This window comes from Rattus norvegicus, chromosome 1 (genome assembly GCF_021556685.1).
Source record: "Rattus norvegicus strain SHRSP/BbbUtx chromosome 1, alternate assembly SHRSP_T2T, whole genome shotgun sequence".
NCBI classification, from domain to species: Eukaryota; Metazoa; Chordata; class Mammalia; order Rodentia; family Muridae; genus Rattus; species Rattus norvegicus.
The window spans coordinates 108,734,066-108,761,967 of record NC_141534.1 but is presented as its reverse complement, the minus strand read 5'-3'; the positions used below and the strand labels follow the sequence as shown (position 1 = coordinate 108,761,967).

Sequence of the window (27,902 nt, the reverse complement as noted above, 5' to 3'; positions counted from 1 at the left end):
AAGAGGAAAATTAAGAATTCCAATACTGCCAGCCCATGATGTCACATGCCTTTAATCCTACCACTTGGGAGACAGAGGCAGGTGGAGCTCCGAGTTTGAGGCTAGCCTGGTCTACAGAGTAAGTTTCAGCACAAACAGGGCTACACAGACAAACCCTGTCTTGAAAAGAAAATAGAAAAAAAAAATTCTAGGGGGAAAGCAAGTTTCATCTTGGTCTCTTACCCAGCCTAAAGTGGAGCCATTCCAATACAGCAGTCTAACATCAATTCACAGAATAAGGTCTACAGAATACACTCACCCCTTTCAACTGTACCAAAAAAAAAAAAAAAAAGTAAATAATGCAGCCACCCCCCCAACAGTTCAGTTTGGGGGTATTTCCATCACACAGAACGATCCGTAGCCCATTCCCACCCCCAGACCCAGGTATATAGAGTTATTCACGTGTACTTTATTGAGCTGGAATGACCAAGTTCAAGATAACTCAAAAGAAACTCAGGCTAGACTCCCAATGAATGCTCTATGTTCTGCAGTGCGTCAGAGTCAAGTTCTGCTTGGCATGTGACTAAAGTCTTCGCTCATTCCCTAGGCTTTTAAAAAAGCAGCGGGGTGCCTCCGTGAGATAACTGACTTCGGAGAACCAGGCGAAGAACAGGATCTGTTTGCGCATGCGTAGCTTCGGGGCTCCCGAGAGACAAACTGAGATCCCTTGCTCCAGACCTGTCGCACCAGCTGTTGGAACCCCGCCATTAGGAATCTAAGCATCCACCCGTGACACCTACAGAGTCCAGATATGGAAGGGGGTACAGTGCCCACCCCACACCGGAACTTGCACTGAAATCCTCTCCCGCCGCGAAGATCCTCAAACTCATCACTCTCCCCGGCACACACACAAAACCCTTATCCACGCCCCTAAGCTGCCATATTGCGTCTGATTGGCTGCAAAACGCTTCAGTCCCACCCATTTGAGCCAACGCCAACGGCCACGTACCCGTTTTACGTGTCTTACCTCCGAAAGCGGAAGTTGCGCAAATACTCGCGAGCGCTGCGGAGTCGCTGAGTTTTGTGTGTGTGTACACACACATACACATATATTGTATTCGGCTGCAGCGCGGGGGCGGTACACGGCATTAGAAGGCGCCGGAAGTGTCGGTGTTGAGGGGCGGCGGGAGAAGGGCCACCAAGGCAAGCCAGTCAGTAGAGCTTAGGCTCAGCGAGCAACAAGACTCGCGTCCGCCGCTTCCCGAGTCCCCGGCTCAGCCGGGCTGTTCTCTTCAGCCAGACATGGACTTCAGGGAAATCCTCCTGATCGCTTCCAAAGGACAAGGTGTCAACCATGTACCGGTGAGTCACCGGGGTTTCTGTAGGAAACCCAGGCGTCAAGTTCGTATGTGGTGGGTGGAACTTCCAGGGGAGCGCCTGTCGGCCTCAGGGAGACCTGAACTACGCACGCCCTCTTCTGGAGTTTCCGCGGAGATTTGGGTACACAAGGGCTGGGGATGGGAAAGGGAGATCTTTCTTGGGGTCGGTCTCACAGCTCATGTGCCCTGAAAAGTAGGCTTTGCGGCTTGCGGGTTGTTTTTTTTTTTGTTTTTGTTTTTGTTTTTTGGTTTTTTTGTTTTGTTTTTAAGAGTTGCGCAAAGTAGGGGATGAGCGGCGCCTGACAGGGTACTGTGTAGCATTAGTAGCCCCTGACTTCCAATAAACTTCAGCCCCTAAATTGAGGACCAGTATAGCCAGGAAACTCGGGGACTTTAAGGACTTCGCCTGATAGCCTTTGGGTCTTTTTAGCGGTGTCGAATACGGATTTTCAGGTGAATGTTTAGTGATTTCTTGAAAGGGTTCTCTGGTTCGTAGCCCCACCCACTGAACCAAAGATGAATCACCTGCCAAGGAGGTATTTTATATTGGAAAGAGTTCAGGGCTTTGCAGGAAATTCATTGCCAACTAACTGTAAGGTGATCATGTGGGCTGCGGATGTGTGGTAGACCTTTTATTTGCCGCATGTCCCTTGGATCTATCGATTCTCTATGCGAGCGGGTTGGGCAAAGCCATTTTCAGCTTTCATTTCCTAGTGGACTTCCAGATTTTGGGGTTCTGTTTGCTCAGTAGATGTGTGAGTTCGATTATATTCTCAGAGGTAAATACTGAAGTGGCGCCACATCTGCTTTCTGGGGTTGTAGCTGTTTTGCATAAACTAATCATTTCTGGATCACCAGAAGGTACCCACAGAACAACTGTAAACCGATATATCGCATTGTGATACCTGTGATTTAATCAGTGAAGTGTCGGACTTAACCTTTTAGAGTCAGTCAGATGAAACTTGAGATCTCACTTGCATTCTGCAAAATTTATAATTTTGTATGTTGCTGTACTTTTTCCTCTCGTCACTTCTTGTCAAATCCAGCCTATTTTTTTAACTCTTGAATATATCTACCTAAAATAATGAGTAAAAGTAATGTGTGTATGTGTGCACATATATGTACATATATATTACATGTATGTTAATATATGTGGTCAGTCATGTCCCACCCTGATAATAATCACTCAATAAGACTCTTCTAAGCCGCATCTCATAAGTCTTGCAGGTTGAATCTGTGGGCACAAGCCTTTGAGGTCTGGAGCAACAATATTTATCTATTTGTAGATTATCTAGTCACATTTAGTTAGGTCTAATAGTCATGTTTGCATAATTTGGTCTGATTTTATCTTAGATCTTGAATCTTGAGAAATATTTTGGTTTTGTTTATTTGTCTGTTTTTGTTCTGTTTTGTTTTAAAAAGATACTAGCTTTATATGTCTAAGAATTGTCTTGTGGAAGAATCAGAACCCAGATTTAAGGGGGGGGAGGGGGAGACAGACAGACAGACTATTAAAAGCCAAAGCTCCTGGAAAAAAGGCAGACACAGTAACCAACATCATCCCTTTGCGTGCTTGGTCCTTTCTCCCTTTGGCTGTCTTCTCCCTGTCAGCATCATCTTCGATCCTATCAGAATTGACTCAGATTCTAGTCTTCAGAGTTTTTAGACCATACCTATATTGAAGAAAGCCAACCTGGCTGGTGATGGGCTAAAAGCTAAGAGGTTAACATCCAAAACACCTGTGCAGCCATGTTGGCTTGTCACAACAGATGTAGGTGTCTGTGGCTGCCTACAGAGCTACAGTTGTATACCCTTACCTGGAGTACTTGACTCTAGAAGTATTCTGCATGACAGAATTTTTCTGCAGAATTTTTATAGAAATACATTTGTGTACATATATGTATAAATATAATGAAGTATGAGGATAGAAATTAGGTCTAATGACAAAATTCATTTGTTTGTGTAAAATTTGTGTAGTTTGGAGATATTTTTAATTTTTTTATTCTGTCAGTTTCATGGTAATTATTGTCACCCTCCATTATCCTCTGTCCCCTCTCCAACTATGTCTCTTCGTCCCTAGGCTTCTCCTACTTTCATGGTGTGGGTGGGTGGGTGAGAGAGTGAGTCACAGAGAGACCCACTGAGTTTAAATAGTCACGTGCATGAGCATGGGTGAGGCATGGCCAGTTTACCAGAGGCTGCATCTCCAAAGAAGTCACTTCCCCCTCCCTGAGCAACCATTACCCACTAGCTCAGCAACCTTTATTTCCTACCTCAAAGAGTGGCTTTCCTATTGCTGTGATAAGACACCATAACCAAGGCAACTTATAGAAGAGTTTACTGGAGGCTTAGAGGGTTAGATGTCATGACCAATATGACACCAGGCATAAAGTCACCTTACGAATGAATCCCGAAGCCTAACACCAGTGATACACCTCCCCCAAGGCCATACCTTCTGAGTCTTCCCAGACACTTCCAACTAGGGACCAAACAGGCAAACGTGTGAGCCAGCAGAGGCATTGCGATTCAAACGATCACAGGTCCCATGAGCCCCTCTCCCATACATAGTGTTCAGAATGTCAATTTTATCCTGCTTGGATCTTGTACAGCTTGAAGATCCCTTTTGTTCCTCTTTAAAACAATTTTAAACTTTATTTTATGCATATGGGTGTTTTGCCTGAGTGTATGTCTGTCCGACACGTGCATGCAGTGCCCCAGAGTCCGGAAGAGGGCATCAGATCCCTTAGAACTGGCATTACAGAAAGTCGTGAGCCTCTCGGTGAGTGTTGGGAACTGAACCTTGGTCTTTCAGCAGAGGATCAGGTGTTCTTAGCCACTGAGCACCTTAGAGTGGTTCTTCACTGACTTTAACCCAAGGTGTGAAGGCAAATAAGCAGTTTTCCACTTGTGCTGCCCTCTTGTTGGAGAGGTCAGAGTTCGGGTTAGGTGTTGCCAGGTTCTTGACCAAGAGTTGAAAAGGCACACACACACATCGATGACCTTATTTGCAGCAAAGCAGTACTACAGTTGAAAGACGTTACTTAACAGCACTAGAGCAACGATAGATCACTGCAGCCTGGGGAAGAGGGGCCTGGTTTTCTGTGGGTTCAGTTAGGGTAGTTCTTTATTTTGATTGATGGGTAGGTTGTATAATCATTTTTCTACTATGCATGTTCCTCTACGTCTGATTTTAACCCTGTGCACCCCCAGTTATGCACAAGTAAATAGAGATTCTCCTTAAAGGGTTCCTCCTTAATTTAGTCTCCTTAAATTCTTCCTCACGGTGCAAGCACCAAAACCATCTCAACCCTAATCAGCCCTTATAATCGGTCAGCCCTGGAAACTGGAAATACGCTTGAGTAGAAATTGTAAGTTTGCTCGTTAGGTTGGAAAGTATACCATTGTTTCAGAGAGGGGAGAACATGTAACCCACATAAATGGTGGATTGAGTGGCTTTGAGGTTGCTAGGTGCAATTTAGAGTGGCTATATGCGTGCGTGTGTGTGTGTGTGTGTGTGTGTGTGTGTGTGTGTGTGTGCGCGCGCGCGCAAGTAAAGGAAACAGGCTGCCAAGGACTTTTTTCCCAAGGGGTTGTGAATAACCCAAAACTAAATAGTGGTCCCACTAAACTGTCTCTTATACTTTTACCTGACTTCACTATCAGCCAGCCCTTAAGACACTTCCAATTTTTGGAGCACGTTGGATTCTGGATTTTTGAATTAAGGATGCTCAGTTTGTACTAATATTTCCCTCATTGCTCTTGTTTTTAAATGGATCAATCATCTTCTTCATGTTTTAGTTAAAACAAAGGTAGGATTGCATCATGTGTGGAAGTATTAGGCAGAGACTCTTTTCTCAGTGGAATTCTGAACACAAAATAACAGCTGATCAGGATGATGTAATCAGGCATTGCCAGCAGCCTTCCCTTATAAAGACAGGATCTTATGTAAAGTTGGCCTATGGAACTCATTATGTAGACCAGGCTAGCCTCAAACTCTGAGAGAACTGCCAGCCTCTGGCTCCCAAGTGCTAGGATTGTAAGAAATTTGTCCAGAACGGTGTGGGCTAACAAAGGTTTTGCTGCAGTAGTGACTGCTCTCTGGAAATTGGATCCTGGTCTCCCACTAAGGGCTAAAGGCTGACTAAGACATCCCTGCTATCTCAGACAGCTGCTCTCTAGTCTAGAGTGTGCTTCTCAACCAGTGCTTCATGGACAGGGGCTTTAGAAACTGCTGCTCCTCCTCCCTTCCCCAGGGACTCTGTTGTCTCTCTCTCCCCCATAACACCTTAGAGAATCTCTGAATAATGGGATAGCAATTAACAGCCATTGTGCTGAGGCTGTGCCAGCCACTGTTCTAAGAACTTCTTGCGTTAATTAATTTAGTCACCATAATGAGCATATGAAGGAGATTTTACTTTAGACCGAGGCCTAGTGAGGAGAAGAAGCTGCCCAAGGCTGCACAGTGAGTTATGGGACTGGCTATAATGAAACAGGGGATCTGATCCAGCAGACTGCTTCACAGTTCCTGCTCTTGACCATGGCCCCCTGTTGGGCTAGGGGAGGGGTGTTGAAGTGAGAAAATTCGCCACCTTCGTAGGCAGAAACTCAAGCTCCTTGCCCAGCTCTTCTTTAATACAACTTTAGGCAGTAACACTGTTGGATTTTTATGACATTCTCAATATAAAAATAGAAAAGAAACACAAAAACCAAACCAATAGCATATAGAAACGGCGGACAACTATGACCAACCACCTGAACGGGCCCTCCTGATCATGTCTGATTTCTGAAGCTAAGCAGGACTGGAAACTGGTAGACAGTGGGATATGGGAAGTCTGTTCTAAAAAGTGTAGGCGTGATTCCTCTCCCAAGGAGGGAAAGGACAACATAGGGAAGAGCAGCTGTAGACCTCTCTTGGGTACACATGCTCCGGTAGAATTTGGGGAATTCTATTTAAGATCGAAGTCTGAGCTGGAGGGGGGAAGTGTTGGAGTTAGATAGGAAGTTAAGTGTGGGAATATGTTTGGTCTGGAGTCAAAAGACCTGCATTCACTATGTATTCAGCTACAAAGCTTATGCCTAAGCACCAGGGAAGCCCAGTCACCGTTTTTAAAGACCATTTCTAATAAAGAAGGACTCATTGGATGGGTGCGTTTGTTAGATTTGAATAAAGCACTAAGGATTGAAGCAGGGCCTCCAACATGCTAGAAGTTCTCTATCACCGAGCTGTGCCCCGACTCTAACTGAGGATTTTATAAACCCCATAATGTTTGGTTTTGGCCCTAAACACCATAGCCAGCATGAATGGATGCTCTGGATGTTTTCTTTTCACCGTCCTTTCCCACATCCTGCTGAGCTAGCTTAATGCAAAGAGCTACTTCCTGCATTCGTCCCCTGGCTAGCGTCTTGAGAAGGTGTTCAAAACTTTGTGGTGTTGATTAAAATGAACACATTATTTGACTACTCTAATCAATAGTTAAGTGATGTTAAATCATCAGAAAATATATTTTTTCTACAACAACCTCATTTCTCCTAAGGAGCGTTCAGGGGTGAGTAAAATGCTGGTTCTAACGGAGCGTACTTGTTGAGCAAGGCTTGTGAATGGCATGCTGCGTCTTAATTCCGATCATGACTGGAGAGTTTCCATGCAAGGAGTGTCTTTAAATAGCCTGATGTGTTCTAAACGCATGGGCTTTAGAACTACAAATCTTGGCAAACTCCATGGTGCCATTTTAAATGTAGAAGTGCCACCATGGTGGATCCTTCATGGTCCAAGAGTGATGAGACTGGCTTTGTAGGGTAAAGAAACTAGTCCAGCGGCTTTTCATGAAGCCTAGACGATGAAGCAGCCTTGCGCCTAGAATCAAGAGTCAGAATTGATAGGTACATCTTGATGTGCCGTTGCTATGGCAGTGCGTGGCCATCTGAGGCAGGAGACATGCCAAATGGCCTAAAGAGAACACAAGTGTTCTGACCTCAGGTTTAAACATCATTCTCTACTGTGAGTTGGGGGAAACCTTACAAAATATTCCATCAAAACATATTTTGGTCTGCTTGCAGCCCTCTCTAGAAAGGTTTATGGAATTCAGTGTTAAAAGATATATGATCGGAGAGGGGGGAGCCCATATAGAAGGGGAGAGGTAGGGGTTAGGGGGATGTTGGCCCGGAAACCGGGAAGGGGAATAACAATCGAAATGTAATAAGAAATACTCAAGTTTATAAAGATTATTATATATATATATGTATATATATATATTCATATACCCAAGGGAAATTTAAACATCCATCCGCCTAAAATGTCACAGCAGCATTTTTTTATGAAGCCAAAAAACTGGAACTAGTCCAGATGGCCAGCTGGCAAACAGATAATATGTTGTGTATCTATGCCCTGCAGCATGGTTCAGCTGTTTAAGGAATGAGCTCCTGACAAAGCAACATGAGCCTTGAAACCTTTATGTTCGTGAAGAGGCCAACTGAAAGACTGTTCTGTCAGGCGCTAGTCTCTGGAGAAGCACAGTAGGAATGGTTGGAGGGGGTTATTTGTGCAGCTGGCGAGTCCAAACTTCGTATGGGAGGCCAGGCACTGTGGAGTTAACGCGATCATCCTGAGGTAGTTTCATCTCTGCTGACCCCAGAAGGGTTCTAAAGTCACCGAGCTAAGTAGGGACTGTGGGCATTATGGCAGTTAAGCTGACTCAGATGTTAATCTTATCAGTAAAATTCTTCCAGGCACAGAAGATAAGCACCTGGTTAAATAGTTTGGTTCTAAGCCAAGTGAGCACACAGAGTTGACTGTCACAGTGTAAGATTTCATTAAATGTATAAACTTGAGGGTAGGTGATTTCGTTTTGAGGTGGTTACTATATTCTGAAACTCTGCATATACCAAAGATACTTAAATCGTGAAATGCTGCCTGTGAGCTGCATGTCTTAGTAAACTGGAGTCGGGTATCATATTCATAGTAGTATTTCTGGATCGAAAGAACTCTCAATTCAGTTTACAAAGATGTGGACTAATTATAGGATCTGAATGTGTCCTAGCCTGGGTGACTAGGAAGTAATTGGTGCTGTCTTGGGATTTCTCTGGCAGAGATGATTCAGTCGTGAACACTGCCATCGTGCAGGATTTTCAGGTTGGATGAGGCCTGCCTTCTCGGCCAGCTGCCTTTTCAGTTGACTTATTTACTTGAAACTTGAGCTTACCAGCCCTGTAGTAAGCAGATCCTTTGACTTTCTTCCAAGGATGCCATACACGGGATGGGAGAGCATGGGGATGATAGGCTGTCTGTCATACACGGGATGGGAGAGCATGGGGATGATAGGCTGTCTGTCATACACAGGTTGGGGTTTATAAACTCAGCATGGGGTTTATAAACTGCTGGCTTTTTCTACAAAGATGATTTTACTACCAACACAGACACAGATTCAGTAAAGAGAGTGTCTGTCATATAAAACAGAGAGGGTTGGAATATAGCCCAGTAGTAGAGTGCCTGGCATGTGTGAGGCCTGGGTTTCTTCTTAGGCTGTGATTTAAAAAAACAATCGCTGGCCCATAAATTATGTCCATTGTCCCAGACACGAGAATTAGCTCTGCTTATCCATGCTTCTTTAATAGTAAATATTTAAGAGATTGAAGTATTTTTTTCTTTCAGGGTTCAAATCATCCTTATTCCTGTCTCAGTCATTTTCTGTATGCAATTACTTAAAAACCAAAGTCCATAAAAATAACATCTGTGCCTGGGCAGTCTTCGTGATCTTGGTAATTCAGAAACCAGTGTAAAGGAGCTGTGTAGCAAATTAATATTTAATGAACTTAAATGCTACAGTTAAAAGATTACAGAAGGGGGCTGGGGATTTAGCTCAGTGGTAGAGCGCTTGCCTAGGAAGCGCAAGGCCCTGGGTTCGGTCCCCAGCTCCAAAAAAAAAGAACCAAAAAAAAAAAAAAAAAAAGATTACAGAAGGGCTGGAGAGATGGCTCAGAGGTTAAGAGCACCGACTGCTCTTCCAGAGGTCCTGAGTTCAATTCCCAGCAACCACATGGTGGCTCACAACCATCTATGAATAAAATAAATAAATCTTAAAAAAAAAAAAAAGATTACAGAAAACAAGGCTCTTCATTTAGATTCCTTGTTCTTTCCCTTCCTCTTCCCTTCCTTTCCTCACTTTCTTTTCTACATTTTCTGCAGTACTGGCTGGTGATTAAACTCGGAGCTGATACACGTCAGACAAGCACTCTCCTCCGAGCCTCACAACCCAGCCCCTAGACTATATATTTGTAAAGTGTTGTTGCCTATAGTTTTTATTGTTTTTGTTTTTAGAAAAGGTACAGTTTGGCGGTGGGACCTCCGAAGAAAGACCCAAAAGTGAAAGGTGTCCAGTCAGCAGCCGTGCAAGCTTTCCTTAGGAGGAAAGAAGAGGAGCTTAGACGGAAAGGTTTGTGCTTGTGCTGCTTCTCGGCCTGTCTGCCACCAAACCCACGTGTGTTTGTGAAAACCTAACGGCTTAGTAGTTTGGGAATATTGCATGTGTGTCTGGGTTAACTTCATAGACAAATACATGCGTCCTTGTGCGCTTGCATGTGTGTGCGCGTGCTCAGAAGTTGGTTATTTGTGTTGTTCTCTCTAACCCCAACTCACCCACCCCCAAGGCTTTGTGGAGCTGGGCATAGTGATAGTCACCTGTCACCCGGGTATACAGCAACTGAGGCATGATCATTTCCTAAGCTCAGGAGATTCAGAGCAGCAGGGACAACACAGCAAGGCCTTAATCTCATGAGGGAAGGTGGGGAGACATGAAAAGGCCTGGTGTATCGACCATTTGACTAGCCATCGTATGTCTTCATTCCTTACCTTGGTCCTGGTACTGTTACAGGTTTTCATTCATTCGTTCTTAACAGCTTCAGTGGTGCTAGTGTTTCATTGACTTAAGTGTATTTGAGACATTTGTGCATTTTAACCAAAAGCCAAGTCCCTTACCTGCTTAGTCATTAAGAGAAGCTCATATATGACCCACTTCCTTATTTGACAGATATCTAGAAAACCATAATTTAACACTGAGCTTTGGCTGTGCACTGACGTCACAGGAGCAGCTGCTACGCTGAGGCTTGAAATAATGTGCTCTTGTTTTACTCCTTTCAGCCTTGGAAGAGAAAAAAAGGAAAGAGGAACTAGTGAAAAAGCGAATTGAGCTCAAACATGACAAAAAAGCAAGAGCTATGGCCAAGAGGACAAAGGACAATTTTCATGGTTACGATGGGACTCCTATCGAGGAAAAGACAAAGAAGAGACAGGTGGTGGAAAGTCCCCTGAACCAGGGAACTGATCAGGAGTATGATATGGAGGAGGAAGACTTCATAGAATACAATCAGGCCGATTTGGACCAGGACTATGAGGAGGAGCAAGAGCCTCCCAAGGTTGAAAGCAAACCAAAGGCCCCCCTTAAAAGTGCCCCATCACCCATGAACTTCACTGACTTACTGAGGCTAGCTGAGAAGAAGCAGTTTGAACCAGTGGAGATCAAGGTAGTGAAAAAAGCAGAAGATCGGCCCCTGACCGCAGAGGAACTGAGGGAGCGAGAGTTTCTTGAACGGAAGCATAGGAAAAAGAAACCTGAACCTGACGCCAAACTACCTCCAGCCATGTCCAAAAGGGCGCCCTCTCATAAAGACATCAGGGGCACACAGCCCAGCAAAGGTGCCGGGGACAGGCAGCCTCCTTCCAAAGGATTGCCCCCTCCTCACGCTGAGAAGAAATTCAGACCCAGCACAGCCAATGAGAAACAAGTAGCTTTGCCTTCATCCAAATCCCTGCCAGGAGAGAGGACCAAGGTAGGATCTGGCAGTAGCTCCCAGCCCTCACTTCGAGAGGGTCACAGCAGGCCTGTCTTCAATGGGGCGGGAAAGTCCCACCCCAGCACCTGTGCACCAAGTGTCCCAAAGACTGCTGCTAGCGGGACTCAGAAATCTGCTTCTGAGCACAAAGCCAAAAAATCTCTTTCTTCTCATCCGAGCCATTCCAAGCCGGGGCCCACAGTTCTCTCACACAACAAAGCTAAGAGTCCAGGTGTCAGACAACCGGGCAGCAACTCTGGCTCTGCTCCGGGGCAACCTGGCCCGGGTACAGCTCGGCCTGCACTTAGTTCTGGCCCTGTGCCCAGGCGCCAGAACGGCAGCTCCAGCTCAGGGCCTGAGCAGTCAGTCAGTGGAATCAGAAAGCCGGCCAGCAATTCACATCCCTCTGGACGAACACTCAATGGTACAAGTGGCCCTGGGCGACCTGCAAGCAGCTCTAATGGCCCCGGGCGTCCCATCAGTGGATCTGCTGGTTCTGGAAGACCTGTGGGCAGTTCTGGAGGCCCTGGGCAGCCTATAAACAGTCCACATGACCTTCGACGACCAATGAACAATCTAGGCCTTCCTGGGCGGTCAGTCAGTGGCCCTGGGAGACCCATAAGTGGTTCCATTCCAGCTGGACGAACTGCCAGTTCAGGCCCTGGAAGACCAGTGAGCAGCTTAGGACCTGGACGAACAGTTAGTAACTCTGGTGTCCCCACAAAGCCCAAATGCACTGTTGTCTCAGAGACAATTTCTTCGAAGAATATTATTAGTCGGTCAAGCAATGGACAGATGAATGGAATGAAGCCTCTCCCCTCTGGCTACAGATCTGCCCAAGGTAAAATTGACCCTCATCTTAAAGAATATATTTATCACGAGGCCTTTGGAGAAAGGACCTTGCTTATAGAATCAGGAACCCTGTGACCACTTTCACAAGCCCTGTAATGTGCTCATTGTTGATAGTAGAAAAGAGGGCTTATCTAGGAGCCCCTGCTCACAGTCCCCACCTTGTCTCTCTCACATGCAGGAAACCTGGCTTTGTGATGTGAGAGGTGGTGACTGGACATAGTGGTTCTGTAGGATAATGTTCTATGTGAAGACTAAAACTTGGAGACGAGAGAATTAAGAACTTAGAGCGTTTGCCACTCTGTCGTTCAGCAGATATTTGTTAAACGCTTCCCCGTACCATCAGCTATTTAGGCTGCCCTGAGTTCTGTTCCTTTTAACGGGTGTGTGAAGAGCCTTGTCACTTGGTGCTTTAGGAATCTGCCATCTCAGAGTTTAGAGGCACTGACCGCTGCGTGCCGCATGCTTTTCAGCCAGAGACTAGAAAGTTGCTCTCAGACACTGGTCTGTGGTTGAGTACCTGTCTCTTGCAAAGTTGTTCTTCAGTTCATGGGTGGTTTGCTTTTTGTTTTATTTTGTTGTTTGTTCATTTGGGGTCGTAGGCTTTGTTTTGTTTTGTTTTTAGACAAGATAGCTCATGTTGACCTGGAACTTAACATATAGCTGAGGGTGACCTTTAATGTCTGATCCCCCACCTCTACCTCCTGAGTGCTGGGTTTAATGTAGTCGTACTTTTAACACTCTATAAAAGCAATTATAATTCTGACAATGTTTCATGCTTTTTTTTTTCTAAGCTAGGTTCTTCCTATGTTGTCCAGGACTTCTTCAAACTGTTGGCTCAGATAGTTGACACTTTGGGCATGTGCAGGTCTTTGAATTTTTAAGTGAAATGAAAATTTCACTGTAAAAAAAAAAAATAGGAAACTACTTTTGGTATGTGTATTTGGTAAAATTAAAAATTAATGGTGCTGTGGTAGTTTATAACTTGACTCAGCTTCAGAAATTTTACTGATCTTTTAAATCCCAGAATAACTAAGCTAGAAAATCTCTGACAAGGCTCTGAGGCTTGCTAAGATGCCCAGGAGCTCCGTCCCTTTGGGTGCTTGAGCCGTCTGGTGCACCCTGCTTTCAGGGGTGCCATCGTAGTGTTTCTCTGAATCCTAGGTGACATGGTCCCCTGCAGGAACTATTCCTCCATACAGTGTTCTTACATGGCTTTTGTTCATAGGTCCTCAGAGGCTACCCTTCCCCACTGGCTACAAAAGGCCTCGAGAGTATGATGATGATGATGATGAATATGACTCGGAAATGGATGATTTCATCGAAGATGAAGGAGAACCTCAGGAAGAAATATCCAAGCACATTCGAGAGATCTTTGGCTATGACCGAAAGAAGTAAGCCAAAGATTTACCTAAACATAAACTCATTTATAGGGGAGAAACATGAACAGTAGAGGCAGCGAATGCTTAGTTAGAAACCTTTGGGTGGTGATGCTTCTTAAGAGCCCTCGCTGACTAGTTTTTAATGTCAGCTTGTCACAGCCTAGAGAGAACTTGACACAGGAAGGGAAAACTCAAATTAAGAAAATGCCGCTAGTGAGATTGGCCTTTCGGGAAGTCTCTAGTACATTTTCTTGATAACTGATTTGGGAGGGCCCTCAGCTCTCTAATGGCATCGTCACCCCAAGGTTGGTGGTCCTGGGTGCTGTAGGAAAGCCCACTGAGTGAGCTCTGAGGAGCAAGCCAGCAGGCAGCCTCAGCATCCACTGCTACTTCGAGTTCTCGCCCTGGCTTCTATGGATAATGGACTTTATATGCAGTGAATTGAACCCTTTCCTCCCAGGGAAGCCTTAACTAAGATAGGGCACAAGATAGTTCTAAGGAATTCAGAGTCGTTTGTGTTGTTGGTGTGGAGGCTGCTTTCTTTAAAAGCTTGGGAGTGAAGCAGATCCGTGGAATAGAGACAGACGAGCTGTGGCGCCAGAGGTGGTGAACTGCAGGGAATTTCCAGGTAACACTTTGGAAGACTTGAGTGAGGGCGTGTGTGTGAGACAGTGAGACTGTCACACTTCCTAAGACACAGTGTCGGCACAGCTTTAGAGCCCCTCTAGAAACCAGGCCATCCAGACAGCATCCAAGATGCACGGCACGGTGAGAGGAGGGGCCGCTCTGGAGCACATGGCAGCCATGGAGCAGCAGCACCGTCTGCTAACGCTGCCGTTATCGAGCGTCTCTGCCTCAGTCTGCCATTGGGAAGGTCTTGTCTGCCAGGTGTGAATTATTAGATAAATGCAGCTGGTTGAGGACACCTTGTTGAGTTTGGTGCTTTTGCTAATGCTGGGTTCTGGAAGAGTTGCCTTGTAGGCACCTAAGGCTCATTTAATGCCTTTACTCCAATACCCATTTCTACCCACTCTGCCATTCTCACTCCCAGACAAGGCAGCAGGAGTCCTGACACCGGGTAGTTTGGTTTTGTTGTAATGAGAGGCTGTAGCTCTTTTAAGAAAATCAAATCTTGCTGGGCAGTGGCGGCACACGCCTTTGTCACTGCACTTGGGAGGCAGAGACAAGAGGATCCCCGAGTCCAGCCTGGTCGACAGATTATTGTAGGACAGCCAGGGCTGTTGCACAGAGAAACACGGTCTCAGAAAACCCAAGAGAAAAAAGTGCAACTCTGTTCATTTTTGACTTTGCTTTCTTGCCAGATACAAAGACGAAAGTGACTATGCCTTACGTTATATGGAGAGCAGTTGGAAGGAGCAGCAGAAGGAGGAAGCCAAGAGGTGAGCATGTTGTGTACAAACATCTCAAGCCTGCAGCTGCAGGGTCTCACATGGGGCCTGGGCCACAGTTCTCTAGATGGCAGTGCTGCTGGCTGCCTGTGAGAGCTGCAGGTGGATGCCTTGCCTTTCTGAGGTTTTCCCATTTGTAAAATTAGAATGTACTGCTTTAGTCACTGAAGCTTCTGGGGTTAGCAGTGTGTACCCAGGTGATTACAGTGTCTCGTGTGGGATGTATAGTAAGATTAGAAGCCTCGCCAAGTCTACCATGGGCTGTTTGCTTTTCTGTGCCCACCAGACTTGTCTTGGTTGGAACTTGTTAACTTTGCTACCTCGGGGACCTAATGGGAGTAGATTAGATTCTCTCTACCTCCTTATTTGACTGCCCAGTGGTGAGTTTCCAAGAGTTTCTTAGGTAAGGGTAACAAACAATTACTTTGCTTATAGTGTTAATGATAATTCCCTATTATACTGGAACAATTTACCTCAGTCCTAACACAAAACACTAAACCGCTTTTTTTCTCTTGACCTTCCCTCCTCTAACTAGATAAAATGTTAAAATAAGTATTAAGAAAAAAGAATATGAACTATTACAATGAATGAATGTTTCCTGGGTTTTTTATACTAAGTGTGTATGTGGGGGGAGGGTCGCTTCTTTTCTACCTTTATATGGGTATCAAGGATCAAACTCATGCTTCTTTATTTTCAAATGTTTTTGAAAAGGGTGGAAAGATTGCTCAGTTGTTAAGGAGAACTGCTGTCGTAGAGGGCCAGAGTTCAGTTTCCAACACCCATATCAGGTGGCCCAGAACTGCCCAACTCTGCTCCATGGAATCTGTCTTCTGACCAAGCACCTGCACGCATATAGACATAGATTTTTTTTTAAAAAACAAAAAAGCAGCCAGGGCTGTGTAGCCCTGGCTGTCCTAGAACTCACTCTGTAGACCAGGCTAGCCTTGAACTCACAAAAATCTGCCTTCCGAGTGCTGAGATTAAAGGCATTCACCACCTTGCCTGGTCTTATAATAAGTCTTGTTTTAATTTTGGATGTTAAGACTTTTTCATCATTCTTCTTGTGAAATCTTTATTCTACATTTTTCTGTCTGTGACCCTGTTTTATTTAAAGTGTGTGTGTGTGTGTGTGTGTGTGTGTGTGTGTGTGTGTGTGTTTTATGTGCCTGTCACAGAGGGGCAAACTTATCAGCCAATCCACATGAACATTCTGTTGAGATGCCAATTTTGCTTTTTGAAGTTGTAATTTCATGTATATTAACACGATCCTTCAAAACAATCTCTCCATAGTTTAAGACTAGGTATGCAAGAGGACTTGGAGGAAATGAGGCGTGAAGAGGAGGAAATGAAACGTCGAAAGGCCAAGAAGCTGAAGCGACACTAGCTGCTGCTGCTGTGAATTCTGGGAGGGACACTGCTGCAAGGATTTCCTGCCTTCAGACTGAGCAAGCCTCTTAGCGGCTTAGATTCACCCATGGGCACGCAAGAGGAAGGAATACATGCTTTCGTTTGCAGGCTATCGTTTGAGTGTGCAGTGTTTTCAGATAGTCCAGGGTGGGACCTGTAATGCTGGCTGTGTGCTCTGCTGAAGTCAGCCATTCCCGGGGTCGGCGTGATCCTGATGAGCTATGCATGCTACTGTGGGACCGCTCCCCAGTCAGCTGATCGCTGTTCCTTTGCTACTTCACAAGGAGACTGACATGTGAGTAGGGTACCACCCAGATCGCAGTCTCACTTGTCCTTAGGAAGGGCCTGGCCCTTCTGTGAATGCTGCCAGCAATAAAGTGACCTGTCCTAGTCTATGTTTGAATTGAAAACCCAGGAAAGAGTAGGCTTTATAGATATTACGTGACTTTGACACACAAAATAGAATGAATTATATTGTATTTAGCTTATTTGTGAATTGGATGCTAAGCATTCTTAATTGATATTAGGTAATAAAAATTTCTTAAGTTAAAATACCAGTTTTGCCGGAACAAGAATGTTCTTTTCCAGTTCTCCTTTCAAGCTTTCTGTTATGTTGATTTTGCCTGAAGTAGATGAGGGCCCTTACTATTATGGTGATTAGTTTTTTGTTTGTTTAATTCCTTTTTATATTAAAGAAAGATGGTTATTCAGATATTAGATTTGAAAGGTTAGTAGTTTAAAAATTAGCAAGCAACATGTATTTTGGCCCCTTCTGCTTTATTCTCCCAATTAAAATGCTGTTTGGGACCCTAAGGTGACCCTGTACCCCTTGATGTTAATAACATTGCATTTGTAGCTTAAATTCCTTAGAAAATGTTAATGACCAAAAAGCCAAATATTTAGTGTATCAGGAATACCACCTCTCTTTGTCCGTATTGCACTTTTATTTCTAACTATGCACTGTGAAGAGATAATTTTCCCTGTTGTTGGTGTTTTACTGAGCTGTGTGAAACCTTAAGTTCTATCCTGCTTAAAGCCAGACCTACAGACTTGATGTCACTTCAGCCTAGAGTCCATCCAGGCTGATCTATGGTCTGGCTGGAAGGAAGCCATGTCTCGAGGACAGTCAGCAACAGAAAATGAAATACCACGCTAGAGACTGGAGTGTGGAGGGTTGGGAGTAGCCAGAATTTGGATTGTGGGACAATTCCACATGACTCTGGCTGTCTTAAACTGTTAAGCCATGATGGGTGGGAAGCTGGAGAGGCTGTCCTACAAAGTAATCTTTTCAACAGGTCCAGACTTTATGCATTTTGTCCATGATGTCTTCATTCTTTAAGCTTGAGTATTATGGGTAATCATGTTTCGCCTTCCTTTGTGGGACCATTTGACCCAGTCCTTAAAACAAACTCATTTTGAATTGAGTTTCAGACTTTGAGAAAGTGCAAGGATTTAATTTTAGAGGGTATAGAACACTATGAGTCTCCATGTAGGTCTTTATACACTGGGAACAGAGTCTATTAACTTCCCTTTCCCTAGCCCACCGCTAATACAAAGGGAGTAAGATTCCACTTGATAAGTAGGTTTGAGCATTGTGTCATTGCTGTCACTTGTATGTTTCCCCTCCTCTGATTTTCCCTGAATAACCTTTTTTCATATCCATACTCTGGACTCTGTCATTGCAGTCAAAGTTACTGGCGGCTGAAAGTTTACTGTACTCAATGTCAGGGTGCAGCTGTTTGCACAGAAAGGAGCCGTTGTGCTAGATTAAAGTTTCAGAGCTCAGTAGATTGAGATTGTAATGTCTGTCATGTATGCATGCATTTCTGTAACAGACATGCATCAACTTTTACATAAGTACGCTTGTGTGACTCGTTGAGAAAACACAGGAAAGAAAGATTGTAAGTCCAAATCATGTCTTCCACTTTGCTCTTCTATATTTCTTGACCACTTAGAAAAAAAGCTCACAAGCCTTTGAAGAAACAGCAGCAGGCTGTTATTTTTTTCAAGGTTTACAAATTAAGTGCTTGATTTTTAATGTATTCTCGCTACTGTTTTGATTTTCAGATCTTGATTCAATATTTGAAGATGTGCCTTTTATTGGGTAATGTTAATTCTCGAATGTAGTAATGTTGTACCACAATTGTAATGTTACATGATCATGGGTGTGGCATTCTCTGACAAATTATGTGACAAGAAAGTCATTTTCAGAGAACTCATGGCTCCGATTGCACAGTCCCCTTGCTAAAGCAAAGGGCACTCTCTTAAGGCTACTTCAGAACTGGTCTTTGTATTTTCTCTAAGTGATGGATGCGTCGTGTCCATTTAGAGGCAGGGTACCACGTGTCCCAGGCAGCCCTAGATATGTGCCATGAGAAAGTTCAAAGACTAACAAAGTCTACAGGAACTCAAAATTTCATTTTTGTAATGGTAACCCCCCAAGATTTTCTCCAAGAAATAAATTATTTTGTACTTTATAACTTAAAAGCAGCTAGTAGTACATTTCTGAGATATAGCAGGAGACCAAAACATTTTTGGAAAAAGAATAAATATATAAAGAGAGACTGGTTGTTTTATTTTCAGTGTGCTGATTAGACTATTTATTGTGTGAGTGGATGAGATGAAATACATATTCAGGTGTTCAGTGTGTGATTAAGAGTGGAATATAGATTTCTTTGGCATTATTAAATCCATGATATCTTCTACATAATGGACACATCAAATATGAAAGAAAAACAAACACTTTGGCATAGCTTAGCTTGTTTTCTGGTGCTGTTGACCTGCAGAAGAGTATACTTTTGCATATACAGGTGAATGTCTTGCAATTTATGTATACAAGAAATTGTAGGCATTAAAATATTTTGTTGATATTTTTACTGGTTCTCATTTATTGACAGAACTTGAAGCTACTCCTTCTCACCTGGAATACTGTACTAACTGGGACCCTCTGTAGGCTTATTAGGTTCCAAGGTCAAGCTTGTCCCTGGGACACACTCCTGCTTGTCGTCCCTTATATACCTGTATCTGGTCAGCCTACCACTGATTTCTCTTCCACCCTCCCACTGTCAGCTAGAATACTATTGTGTTCTCAGATGCCAAGTTAAAAAAAAAAAATGGAAAATGGGGGCTGGAGAGTTTGCTCAGCGGTTAAGAGTACTTGTTACCCTTGTAAGGACTCAGATTCAGGGGTTGGGGATTCAGCTCAGTGGCAAGCGCAAGGCCCTGGGTTCGGTCCCCAGCTCCGAAAAAAAAAAAAAAGGACTCATAATTCAATTCTGAGCGCCCACATGGTGGCTCAATCCCAGTCCCAGGGGCCCTGACACCCTCTTCTAATCTCCACCAGGACCAGGCATGCAGGCAAAACACTCAAAACACAACATAAAATAAAATAAAAAGCTGGACGTGGTTAGAGCAATGAAATCTAGCTTTGTGACTCAGGGTTTTGAAGGTTTATTCAAATGGAAAAGCAACAGCAGAGCCGCTATATAATTCCTCTTGTCAGAATTATCAGTTCAAACCCCTGTGAAGAGCTGGAGCTGAAGAAATGGCTCAGTGGTTAAAGCGCGTTCCCCGGACAACCATCAGGACAATAACAGTGTAGCACACACACAGCCAGATGAGCACCCCACACCCTTGTGTAAGCCCCGCTGCAAGAATGGCAGGACAGGAGCTGGGGATTGCTGGCTTCTAGCCAAGCCTGGCCAACAAGCCCCCAGTCCCTAAAGACGGCTTACCTGGGAGCAAGGTTGTGAAAGAGTACAGACACCCAGTGCATTCTGGCCTCAGTACATGCCAGAGATACACATGGACTGACGGTGGGTGAGACTAAGGCAGGTCCTTAGGAATGTCACAGGATTAGTGGACACACCCATGCATGCGGAGAATGTAAATAATTTGACCCACTACAATGTGCTGAGTCTAGGTCATGTGAGGAATGTAAGAGCTACTGATAATGTCCAGATTCCCAGTTACTACGATTTACTTGTGTGGGTTTTATATCCACTCTCCTCTCCATAGGCAGGGTCATTTAGGGGCAAGAGGGTGGATTGGTGTAAAGGTGAAAAGAGGTGTGAAAAGAGTCTCTGAGTTCAGAGGTCAGCACATAAAAGGGAGGCATGATGGCGGCCATCTGTAAATCCAGCACTTGGCAGTGCAGAGGTGGGTTCCCATGGTTCCCTGGCTGGCCAGTCTAATCAAGGTAGAGTGATAAAATAATAAAAGACACCAGGCATTGACTTGGTCTCCACAGTGAGCACACAAACACGCTCTCAGTGTGGGACCTCTTAAAAAAGGGTAAGAACACCAAATACCAAGTATTTTCTGTGTAAACTATAGGGCTGCTTTGCTGGGGCAGGTCTGTTCTCTTAAACAGTGGAACCATCAGTCACCAGAATATTTGTCTCCCCATCACCACCTCTCTCATCTCAGTTTTAGAGGGTGTCAGATCTTGGGGCTTACATTCCTGATTTATTAACTGCTTAGAATTTATATTTAGGTTCCCATCCTTGGACTCAAATTCACTGCATCATACTGAGAGCCGGTTAGGTTTTGTTTCTATATATCTTATCTATTAAAGGATCACCAGAGGTCTCGAGAGAGAGCTCAGATTAAGAGCATGACCTATGCACGAGCACTTGCAGAGGACCTGCGATCCAGTCCCTGCATCCACACGGGCAGCTCACAATCACCTTAAACTCCAGGAGAATCAGACCTGTGTATGCTGGCCTTCAATGCACATGGCATGGACACGACAGGCTGAGCTCTGAATTCAAGGTCAGCCTGTTCTACAGAGAGAGTTCCAGGACAGGAAGAGAAACCATCTCTAAAAAATAAAACTAAATTAATAATAAAAGTAAATATTTCAAAAGGAATTTTCGTTAACTTCTTTGGTTTTCAGGAGAGGGAGCTATTCAGGCAGCAAGATTGGTCTTGTTGGACCATTGCCTTAGCACCTAAGGTGTTCCTGGGGTGTTCTACTGTGCTGGCAAGAAAGACCTGAGCCTCTCAGCTTCTCTTTGGTCACTTTGTAAAATAAGGGCAATACCCAGCTTCAGCAGGTTCAGGAGAAGATTAAAGTCTCACTTTAGTATCTTGCCCAATACTGAGAATGAGTCGTCCACACACAACTGCCCCTCCCCCCCCACTCCCCCCATCCACCACCCGCACGGGGGTAGTTTTTACCTTTGGATCCTGGACTTGGAGTATAGTATTTGGAAAGTGGGCCTAAAAATTCATTACCTAAGATTACAGAACGGGATTAATTTAAACCAGTTGTCTCAGTCTTAGAGGCTCCAGCAAACAGACCGTGGTCATCACACCCGTTCATGCCCACCTGCCACTCACCCTCGTTCTCCAACAGAATATTGCTTCTGTTCATCTTAAAAAGTGTGGTAACTACACAGAATATGACAAGATAACGTGCGATTACTTTATGCGAAACCTACAACAGGAACTGTGCAGTTGGGCGATCTTCACAGCTGCATGGGTTCACCAGGGTCATCTTTGTTTACTTCCAGAGGGGTCTGGTGGGGGGAGAAAAGCAAACGTCAGGAGGCTCTAAGACTGGAGGAGGAGGAGGCTGTCTGATCCTGTTAGCAGGCACTCAGCACTGTGGGGAACCGACTGCCACCAGGACCCCCATGGGTCGGTTTGCAGAAGTGGGCTGATCTAGGACATAATGCTGAAAGCTGAACATTTTGAACATCCCGTCAGCTTTACAGAGATTAATGTTGACCCTAGAGCACAAACACTCTACCTTCATTCTTAAATACTTATTTAAGTATTTAAGTAAGTAAGAAAGCACGTGGGAAACTGGGTGTGGCTCAGACGGTAAATGCCTACCACGCAGCAGGCCCTGGTCTGATCCCAGCACCACAGAATCTCAGCATTCAGGATGCAGAGGCAGAAGGACCAAGGCAGCCTTGGTTCCATTGCTGGCTCGAGACCATCCTAGGCTGTGTGAGGCATCTGTCTGCTCATTAAAAGCACATGAAAGAAACCTGGCTGGCCCCCAGTTCTGAGTAGCCAACAATAGGAGATAAACTACAGGAACATTTTCTCAAAAACTGGAATCTGTTTCTAAAGTCACTAGGGTTAGTTTGTCATGCTTCCTGGGTTAATGCCGGGGACTCTCTAACAGTAAAGAAGTCAAAAGTCCACTTACCCCTCCTGGGGGATATTTATATCCCTTCCACATCGTTCCTGCAATAAGAACCAGCCATAAGACAACAATCATCGTGGGCCGCCTTGGCTGATGACGGTGGCAGGGTGCTAATTGGAAGGCCTGAGTCTATTTGTAGAGTCCTGGAGATCCCTGGCTTCATTACAGACCAGATGATGGGTGGCCCAGCATGGTACTTCCTGACTGGTGTACTTTGAGATCTAGTCTAAACTAAAATGGCCATTTTGGGAGGCCAAACTCAGACACTAATTGTGACATCAGTTCCTATGACACGGGCGGGCCCCAGGGGTTAGAGCAGCAATGGGTTGACCAGGACTTTATGTTTGTTTGCATGAAGGGAACCAGGAAAGGGAGGTTTGGAACCTTAATAAGCCATTTGCATGATAAGATATGCATTTGCTCAAACTATTCAGGGCAGAAAAGGATGGCTGTGAATAATCAGAACCACCTGGGTTTGTTTGCTGGGAGAGTAGGATTAACAAGCTTGGCGGACAACAGCCTTAGGCTATTGTTAAACTATGGGAGGAAGAAAAGGCTTGTGTTTTGTAAAATGCTATCCAGTCCCCCTTGCTGCCTGAGCGTGACTCCCTGGGAAAGGAACAGAAGGAAGATTCGAGCTGCTTCTGGGACTCTTTCCCAGCTGGCACACAGGCACAAAATCATTTCTGTGGCTTAGAGTCACATTCTGTGACAGTGACTCAATAAACAGGTGTAACTTCTTCCGTCACACCCACACAATGTGACCGTTTTGAGCTAGGAGGCCTGAGGGAGAGCCAAGGGCCAGCAGCTACCATCTCCTGCTCTTACTATACCTGAGGGCGGGGCTACCATCCCCACATCTCCCCTCAAGTCCTTCTGCCCTTGACTCAGTATATTAAGACTACCAAGAGTGGTCTTTATCAAACAATGTCACTGCTCTTAGAAAAAAACAAATCTGGATGAAATGGGTGGACCGCTAGAAGCCCAGACTAGGGGTTCCTGGGAGAGTGTTGTGCTGACTTCTGTTTCCAACGGTAGGAGTGTGAGACACTCTGAGGTCTGGCTTGCACCCACGCTCGACCCAACCCACCATACACACACACACACACCAATGAGGTGATTGTATGGTGTTGTGGATGGCCCAGCCACTGTCACTGGCAGGTTCTCATTTCACTTATTAAAATTTGTAATTCGCTAATTTTTTTTCTTTTCTTTTCTTTTTTTTTTTTTCCGGAGCTGGGGACCGAACCCAGGGCCTTCCACTGAGCTAAATCCCCAAACTTTTTTCATTTTTTTTCTTTTTTTTTTTTTTCGGAATTCGCTAATTTTTAAGCTTCGCCTTAAAAATAGATTCCCAAATGTGACCTTCACGAAAACAGTAAAAGATCAAAACATCTCCGGTTGTACCTGTGAAGAAACTGACATGCAGAAGATTTAAACCTCTCAAGTTCTCTCAGTAAGTTGCAAAGTTAGAGCTCGATCTCAAGTTTGTGTTAATTCTAGTGTGGCAGACCTTCAGACTGGGGCATTAGAAGTGCTCCTCCTGAAATTACTTTGTGCAAGCTACGGGGCAGCCACTTAAAACTCTAGGAGTCCTGTTTCTAATGGCTGGACCAAGAGTGCGCTTGTGCCTCCAAAATGTCTCTTAGGGCCCAAGCTCAGGTGTCCAGTGTTTTAAAGACAAAAGCCACAGTCGCACCAGTGGGGGTTGGTCACATCACTGAAGGATTTGGAGTAGCCTAGTAACATCTCTTTTCTTGCAAAACTCAGCCCCGTTCTCCAGATAACCAAACGACAATTTCCTTTGATTTACACTGCCTCTTAGCTATTTTAGTTTTATGCTTTAGCTTGCACAGGCATCGATTTTTCTGTTAATATGTCTGAGCCATGGTTAGGGATCACAGACAAAGGTGTTAGCAAGGCAGGTGCAGCTGTTGGGTGGGTGGGTAGAAGGCTGAGACATGTTTAAACAGCTATTAAAAAAAAAAGTTGCGACAAGATGGCTTTGCCTTAGTCATTTCAGTCTGAGCCATCTATGGTGGCAGGCACGTGACTAACACCAACACTCAGGAGGCAGAGGAAGTTAGACCTCTGTGGTGGAGTTTGACACTAGCCTGGTCTACATAGTGAGCTCCAGGGCAGCCAGGGCTGCATCTCAAAGAGAGAGAGAGAACAAAGGCTCTACTGAGGAAGAGAAAGGAGACGAGGGAGGAAAAAGAGAGAGAGGAAAGAGAAGGAGCAATAAAATCAAAGTCTATTATAGACATGGATATATAGATGCTCTTAATATAATTACACACATATGATAAATAGTTTATATGACTAACATATGCTAATATGGTTTGAGGAAGAAGGGACTAATAAACGGGAGTTGTTCAGAAGGAATCCTGTGAGGCACAGCTCCTCACAGACTGCCCATGCTCAGCCTGCTTTCCCCAGCAGTAGCCCCCAGACGTCTGTCCTTGAATACATCTCAAGCCATCCCCCTTCTGTGGTTTGCCTGTTTCCCACAAGGGTAAACCGTCCCCTCGAGCCCGCAGGGCGTTGGAGCATTCTGTGGATGGGGGGGACCCAGACCTACAGACCTGACTCACTCAGAGCAGCAGCTCCTCCTCCAAAGCTTGAGCCCTTCGTCGTGCCTTGTTCTCCCGAACAGACAGCCTCTCTTTCCACTTTAGAGTTGGAGGCTGAGACAGAGAGAAAATTACGGGTGGGCGTGGCCCCACCCAAGGAGAGTTGCTGTGTTGTGGTGATTGGAGAGGGGCTGCTCAAACTATACCCCCAGCCTAATAGAAACTCATCTACTTGGCTTAAAACTTGGTTTAAGCTAGTCACTGTGTCCAGTGTAAAATGCTGTACAAAAAACAAAAGCAGACACTCAGAGTTAAAAATGTCATGAACCATGGACACAAGAGACATCTATCTAAGCAGAGGTAGGGGACACAAGAGACATCTATCTAAGCAGAGGTAGGGGACACAAGTGACATCTATCTATCTAAGCAGAGGTAGGGGACACTAACCCCTCCAAAAAGAGTGTCCCAGTAGAATGAGGAGAATTATCCTGGCTTCATTTCTGTCACATCCTGACTTCCAATTAGTGGTAAAAACCCTTCCCTACTTGGTCAGAAACCTAGATGGGAAAGTGAGGCAGATCCAGACCTGGCAGGGATGCAAAGCCAGTACTTACCATCGCCTCTGGAAATGTGCCCATGTAGGACGCAAGGCCAACAAAAAGTATCCAGCCCAGCACGATCATCACCAAAAGAAAAATAATTTCTGAGCCACAATCACACGGTAAGGGACTGTTCGCCAAGATCTTGGCAAAGGAGCGAACTCATGAAACTTTCAGTTGACAGACTGTCGCATGTTAGTTCCATTCCTCGGTTCCAAAGGATCTGAGAGTCTCTAATGAAGAAGCTGGAGTCTGGGGGGGGCATTGTGACATCATTGGTCATGTGGTTTGGATTCAGTATGTCATAGGTACTTCAGCCATAAGTTCTTGTGTACATTAATGCCCAGCACTACCAAAAGGTCGGCACTACTGCTGTAACCCCACTTACCTAGTGAGAAAATGAAGGTTTAGGAAGTCCACTTGACTTACACCAGGGGGCAGGCACCAGGCAGATCACTGATGTGAGGTCAGATTTGAAAATGTGTGTCACTATGACAGCTTCCAATGAAACAACCTGCAGTCTATGAAAATGATACATCTATTATTTTGAGACAGGGTCTCTTGTAGTCCAGGCTGGCCTCAAGCTTGCTATATAGCAAGCTTGGACCCTGTCCTTAACCCCAAACCCATTTCTTCCATCTACCTCTATTTTTAGCCCTACAAGACCTCTCCTATCTTGAAGATAGGAGATCCTCTGGAAGATCCTTGAAGATATCCTCCTCTGGAAGGAGAAGGAGGCCTCCTCAAAATACTTGGTACTCACATTCTTCAATGCCCATGGTCAGTCCATCACTGGTCCTCTTCTAGATTATCAAAAGCCACAGAATTCCTGGTTTTTTTTTTTCCAAAGAGGAGCAGGAGGAGGAAGAGGAAGAGGAGGAGGAAGAGGAGCAGGAGGGGGAAGAGGAGGAGGAGGAGGAAGAGGAGGAGGAGGAGGAGGAGCAGGAGGGGGAAGAGGAAGAGGAGGAGGAGGAAGAGGAGCAGGAGGGGGAAGAGGAAGAGGAGCAGGAGGGGGAAGAGGAGCAGGAGGAGGAAGAGGAGGAAGAGGAGGAGGAGGAGGAGGAAGAGGAGGAGGAGGAGGAAGAGGAGGAAGAGGAGGAGGAGGAGGAGGAAAAGGAGGAGGAGGAGGAAGAGGAGGAGGAGGAGGAGGAAGAGGAGGAGGAGCAGGAGGAGGAAGAGGAGCAGGAGGAGGAGGAGGAGCAGGAGGAGGAAGAGGAGGAGGAAGAGGAGGAGGAGGAGGAAGAAGAGGAGGAGGAGGAGCAGGAGGAGGAAGAGGAGCAGGAGGAGGAGGAGGAGCAGGAGGAGGAAGAGGAGGAGGAAGAGGAGGAGGAGGAAGAAGAAGAGGAGCAGGAGGAGGAGGAGGAGGAAGAAGAGGAGCAGGAGGAGGAGGAGGAGGAGCAGGAGGAGGAAGAGGAGGAGGAGGAGCAGGAGGAGGAAGAAGAGGAGGAAGAGGAGGAGGAGGAGGAGGAGGAAGAGGAGCAGGAGGAGGAAGAGGAGGAGCAGGAGGAGGAAGAGGAGCAGGAGGAGGAAGAGGAGCAGGAGGAGGAAGAGGAGCAGGAGGAGGAAGAGGAAGAGGAGGAGGAGGAAGAGGAAGAGGAGGAGGAGGAAGCCACCTCCATTTGACACAATGTTTTGCTTCCCGACTGTTCTATGGCCAATTTCCTTTTATGATCAAATATCCTAGATGAGTGGTCTACCCAAAAGTCCCTTCTTTTGAATCTACACCTTTTCTCATGTATTTCATTCTGATCTAGCCCCTACCTTAGAACTTAGATGCTTGCTCAGACATAACCAAAGATCTCTCTCTCTCTCTTTCTCTCAAATATAATAACATATTTTGTTACCTCTGACCCTCACATACTGCCTAGGTGCAGAATGTATACCCTCTACTAATGTTCTTTCTTACTTGCAACTGCATACATACAGAAGACTATAGAGGGTCTTCTCCCTGTGTTGTTTTGCTAAAGATAACCATACTTTACATGGGAAGAAGGAACTTGCTTTCCCCCATACCCCCTGCTCTTGCAACAATACATCTGAGTCATTAAAATAAATCTTACAGAACCATATGTAAGAACCATAGCCATAAAATCCTAGCCTTAGGCAGGTTAAGGCAGGAGGATCTCTGTGAGTTCAAGGCCAGCAGCTACTTAGTAAATTCCCTTCCAGTCAGAGCTCTATAGCAAGACCCAGTCTCAAAATAACAAACTCTGCACTCTTTTAGTTTGCTTTGTTTTGACCTGAAGGCAGCAGAAGGGGACTGGATTTGTTTCACATTGTGCTTAGCATGCGCATAAGCAGACTTCAAAGCCTTACTCCACACTTTCAAACTTTCTTTAA

General features: G+C 45.2%; 2 protein-coding genes and 1 long non-coding RNA gene across 4 annotated transcripts in view; 1 reads left to right on the top strand and 2 right to left on the bottom strand.

The window, feature by feature from the left end:
• LOC134483110 (uncharacterized) overlaps positions 1–1,360 on the bottom strand; it is a 34,821-nt gene extending 33,461 nt beyond the window's left edge. Inside the window, exon 1 of the long non-coding RNA XR_015651516.1 lies at positions 1,007–1,360. This is a non-coding gene — a long non-coding RNA (uncharacterized LOC134483110). The remainder of the gene's footprint in view (positions 1–1,006) is intronic.
• Positions 1,021–19,104, top strand: Spty2d1 (SPT2 chromatin protein domain containing 1). Its single transcript, NM_001401713.1, is given in 6 exon segments — positions 1,021–1,341; positions 9,673–9,787; positions 10,492–12,024; positions 13,261–13,426; positions 14,737–14,814; positions 16,114–19,104. Coding segments are annotated over 6 exon segments (2,046 nt in total). The 5' UTR covers positions 1,021–1,281; the 3' UTR covers positions 16,208–19,104.
• Positions 19,105–21,636: 2,532 nt separating this feature from the next.
• Positions 21,637–25,802, bottom strand: Misfa (mitochondrial sheath formation associated). 2 transcript variants are annotated; one of them, XM_087607262.1, is made up of 4 exons: positions 25,578–25,802; positions 24,976–25,077; positions 22,394–22,431; positions 21,637–21,752 (listed from the first exon to the last, which is right to left on the bottom strand). In XM_087607262.1, exons 1-2 carry the CDS (start codon positions 25,644–25,646, stop codon positions 24,985–24,987), a joined length of 162 nt encoding a protein of 53 aa, XP_087463388.1. In that variant the 5' UTR covers positions 25,647–25,802; the 3' UTR covers positions 21,637–21,752; positions 22,394–22,431; positions 24,976–24,984. The 2 variants fall into 2 exon arrangements, with proteins under 2 accessions (XP_087463388.1, XP_087463389.1); XM_087607263.1 differs by having other exon boundaries at positions 24,985–25,077.
• Between the last annotated feature and the right edge of the window lie 2,100 nt (positions 25,803–27,902).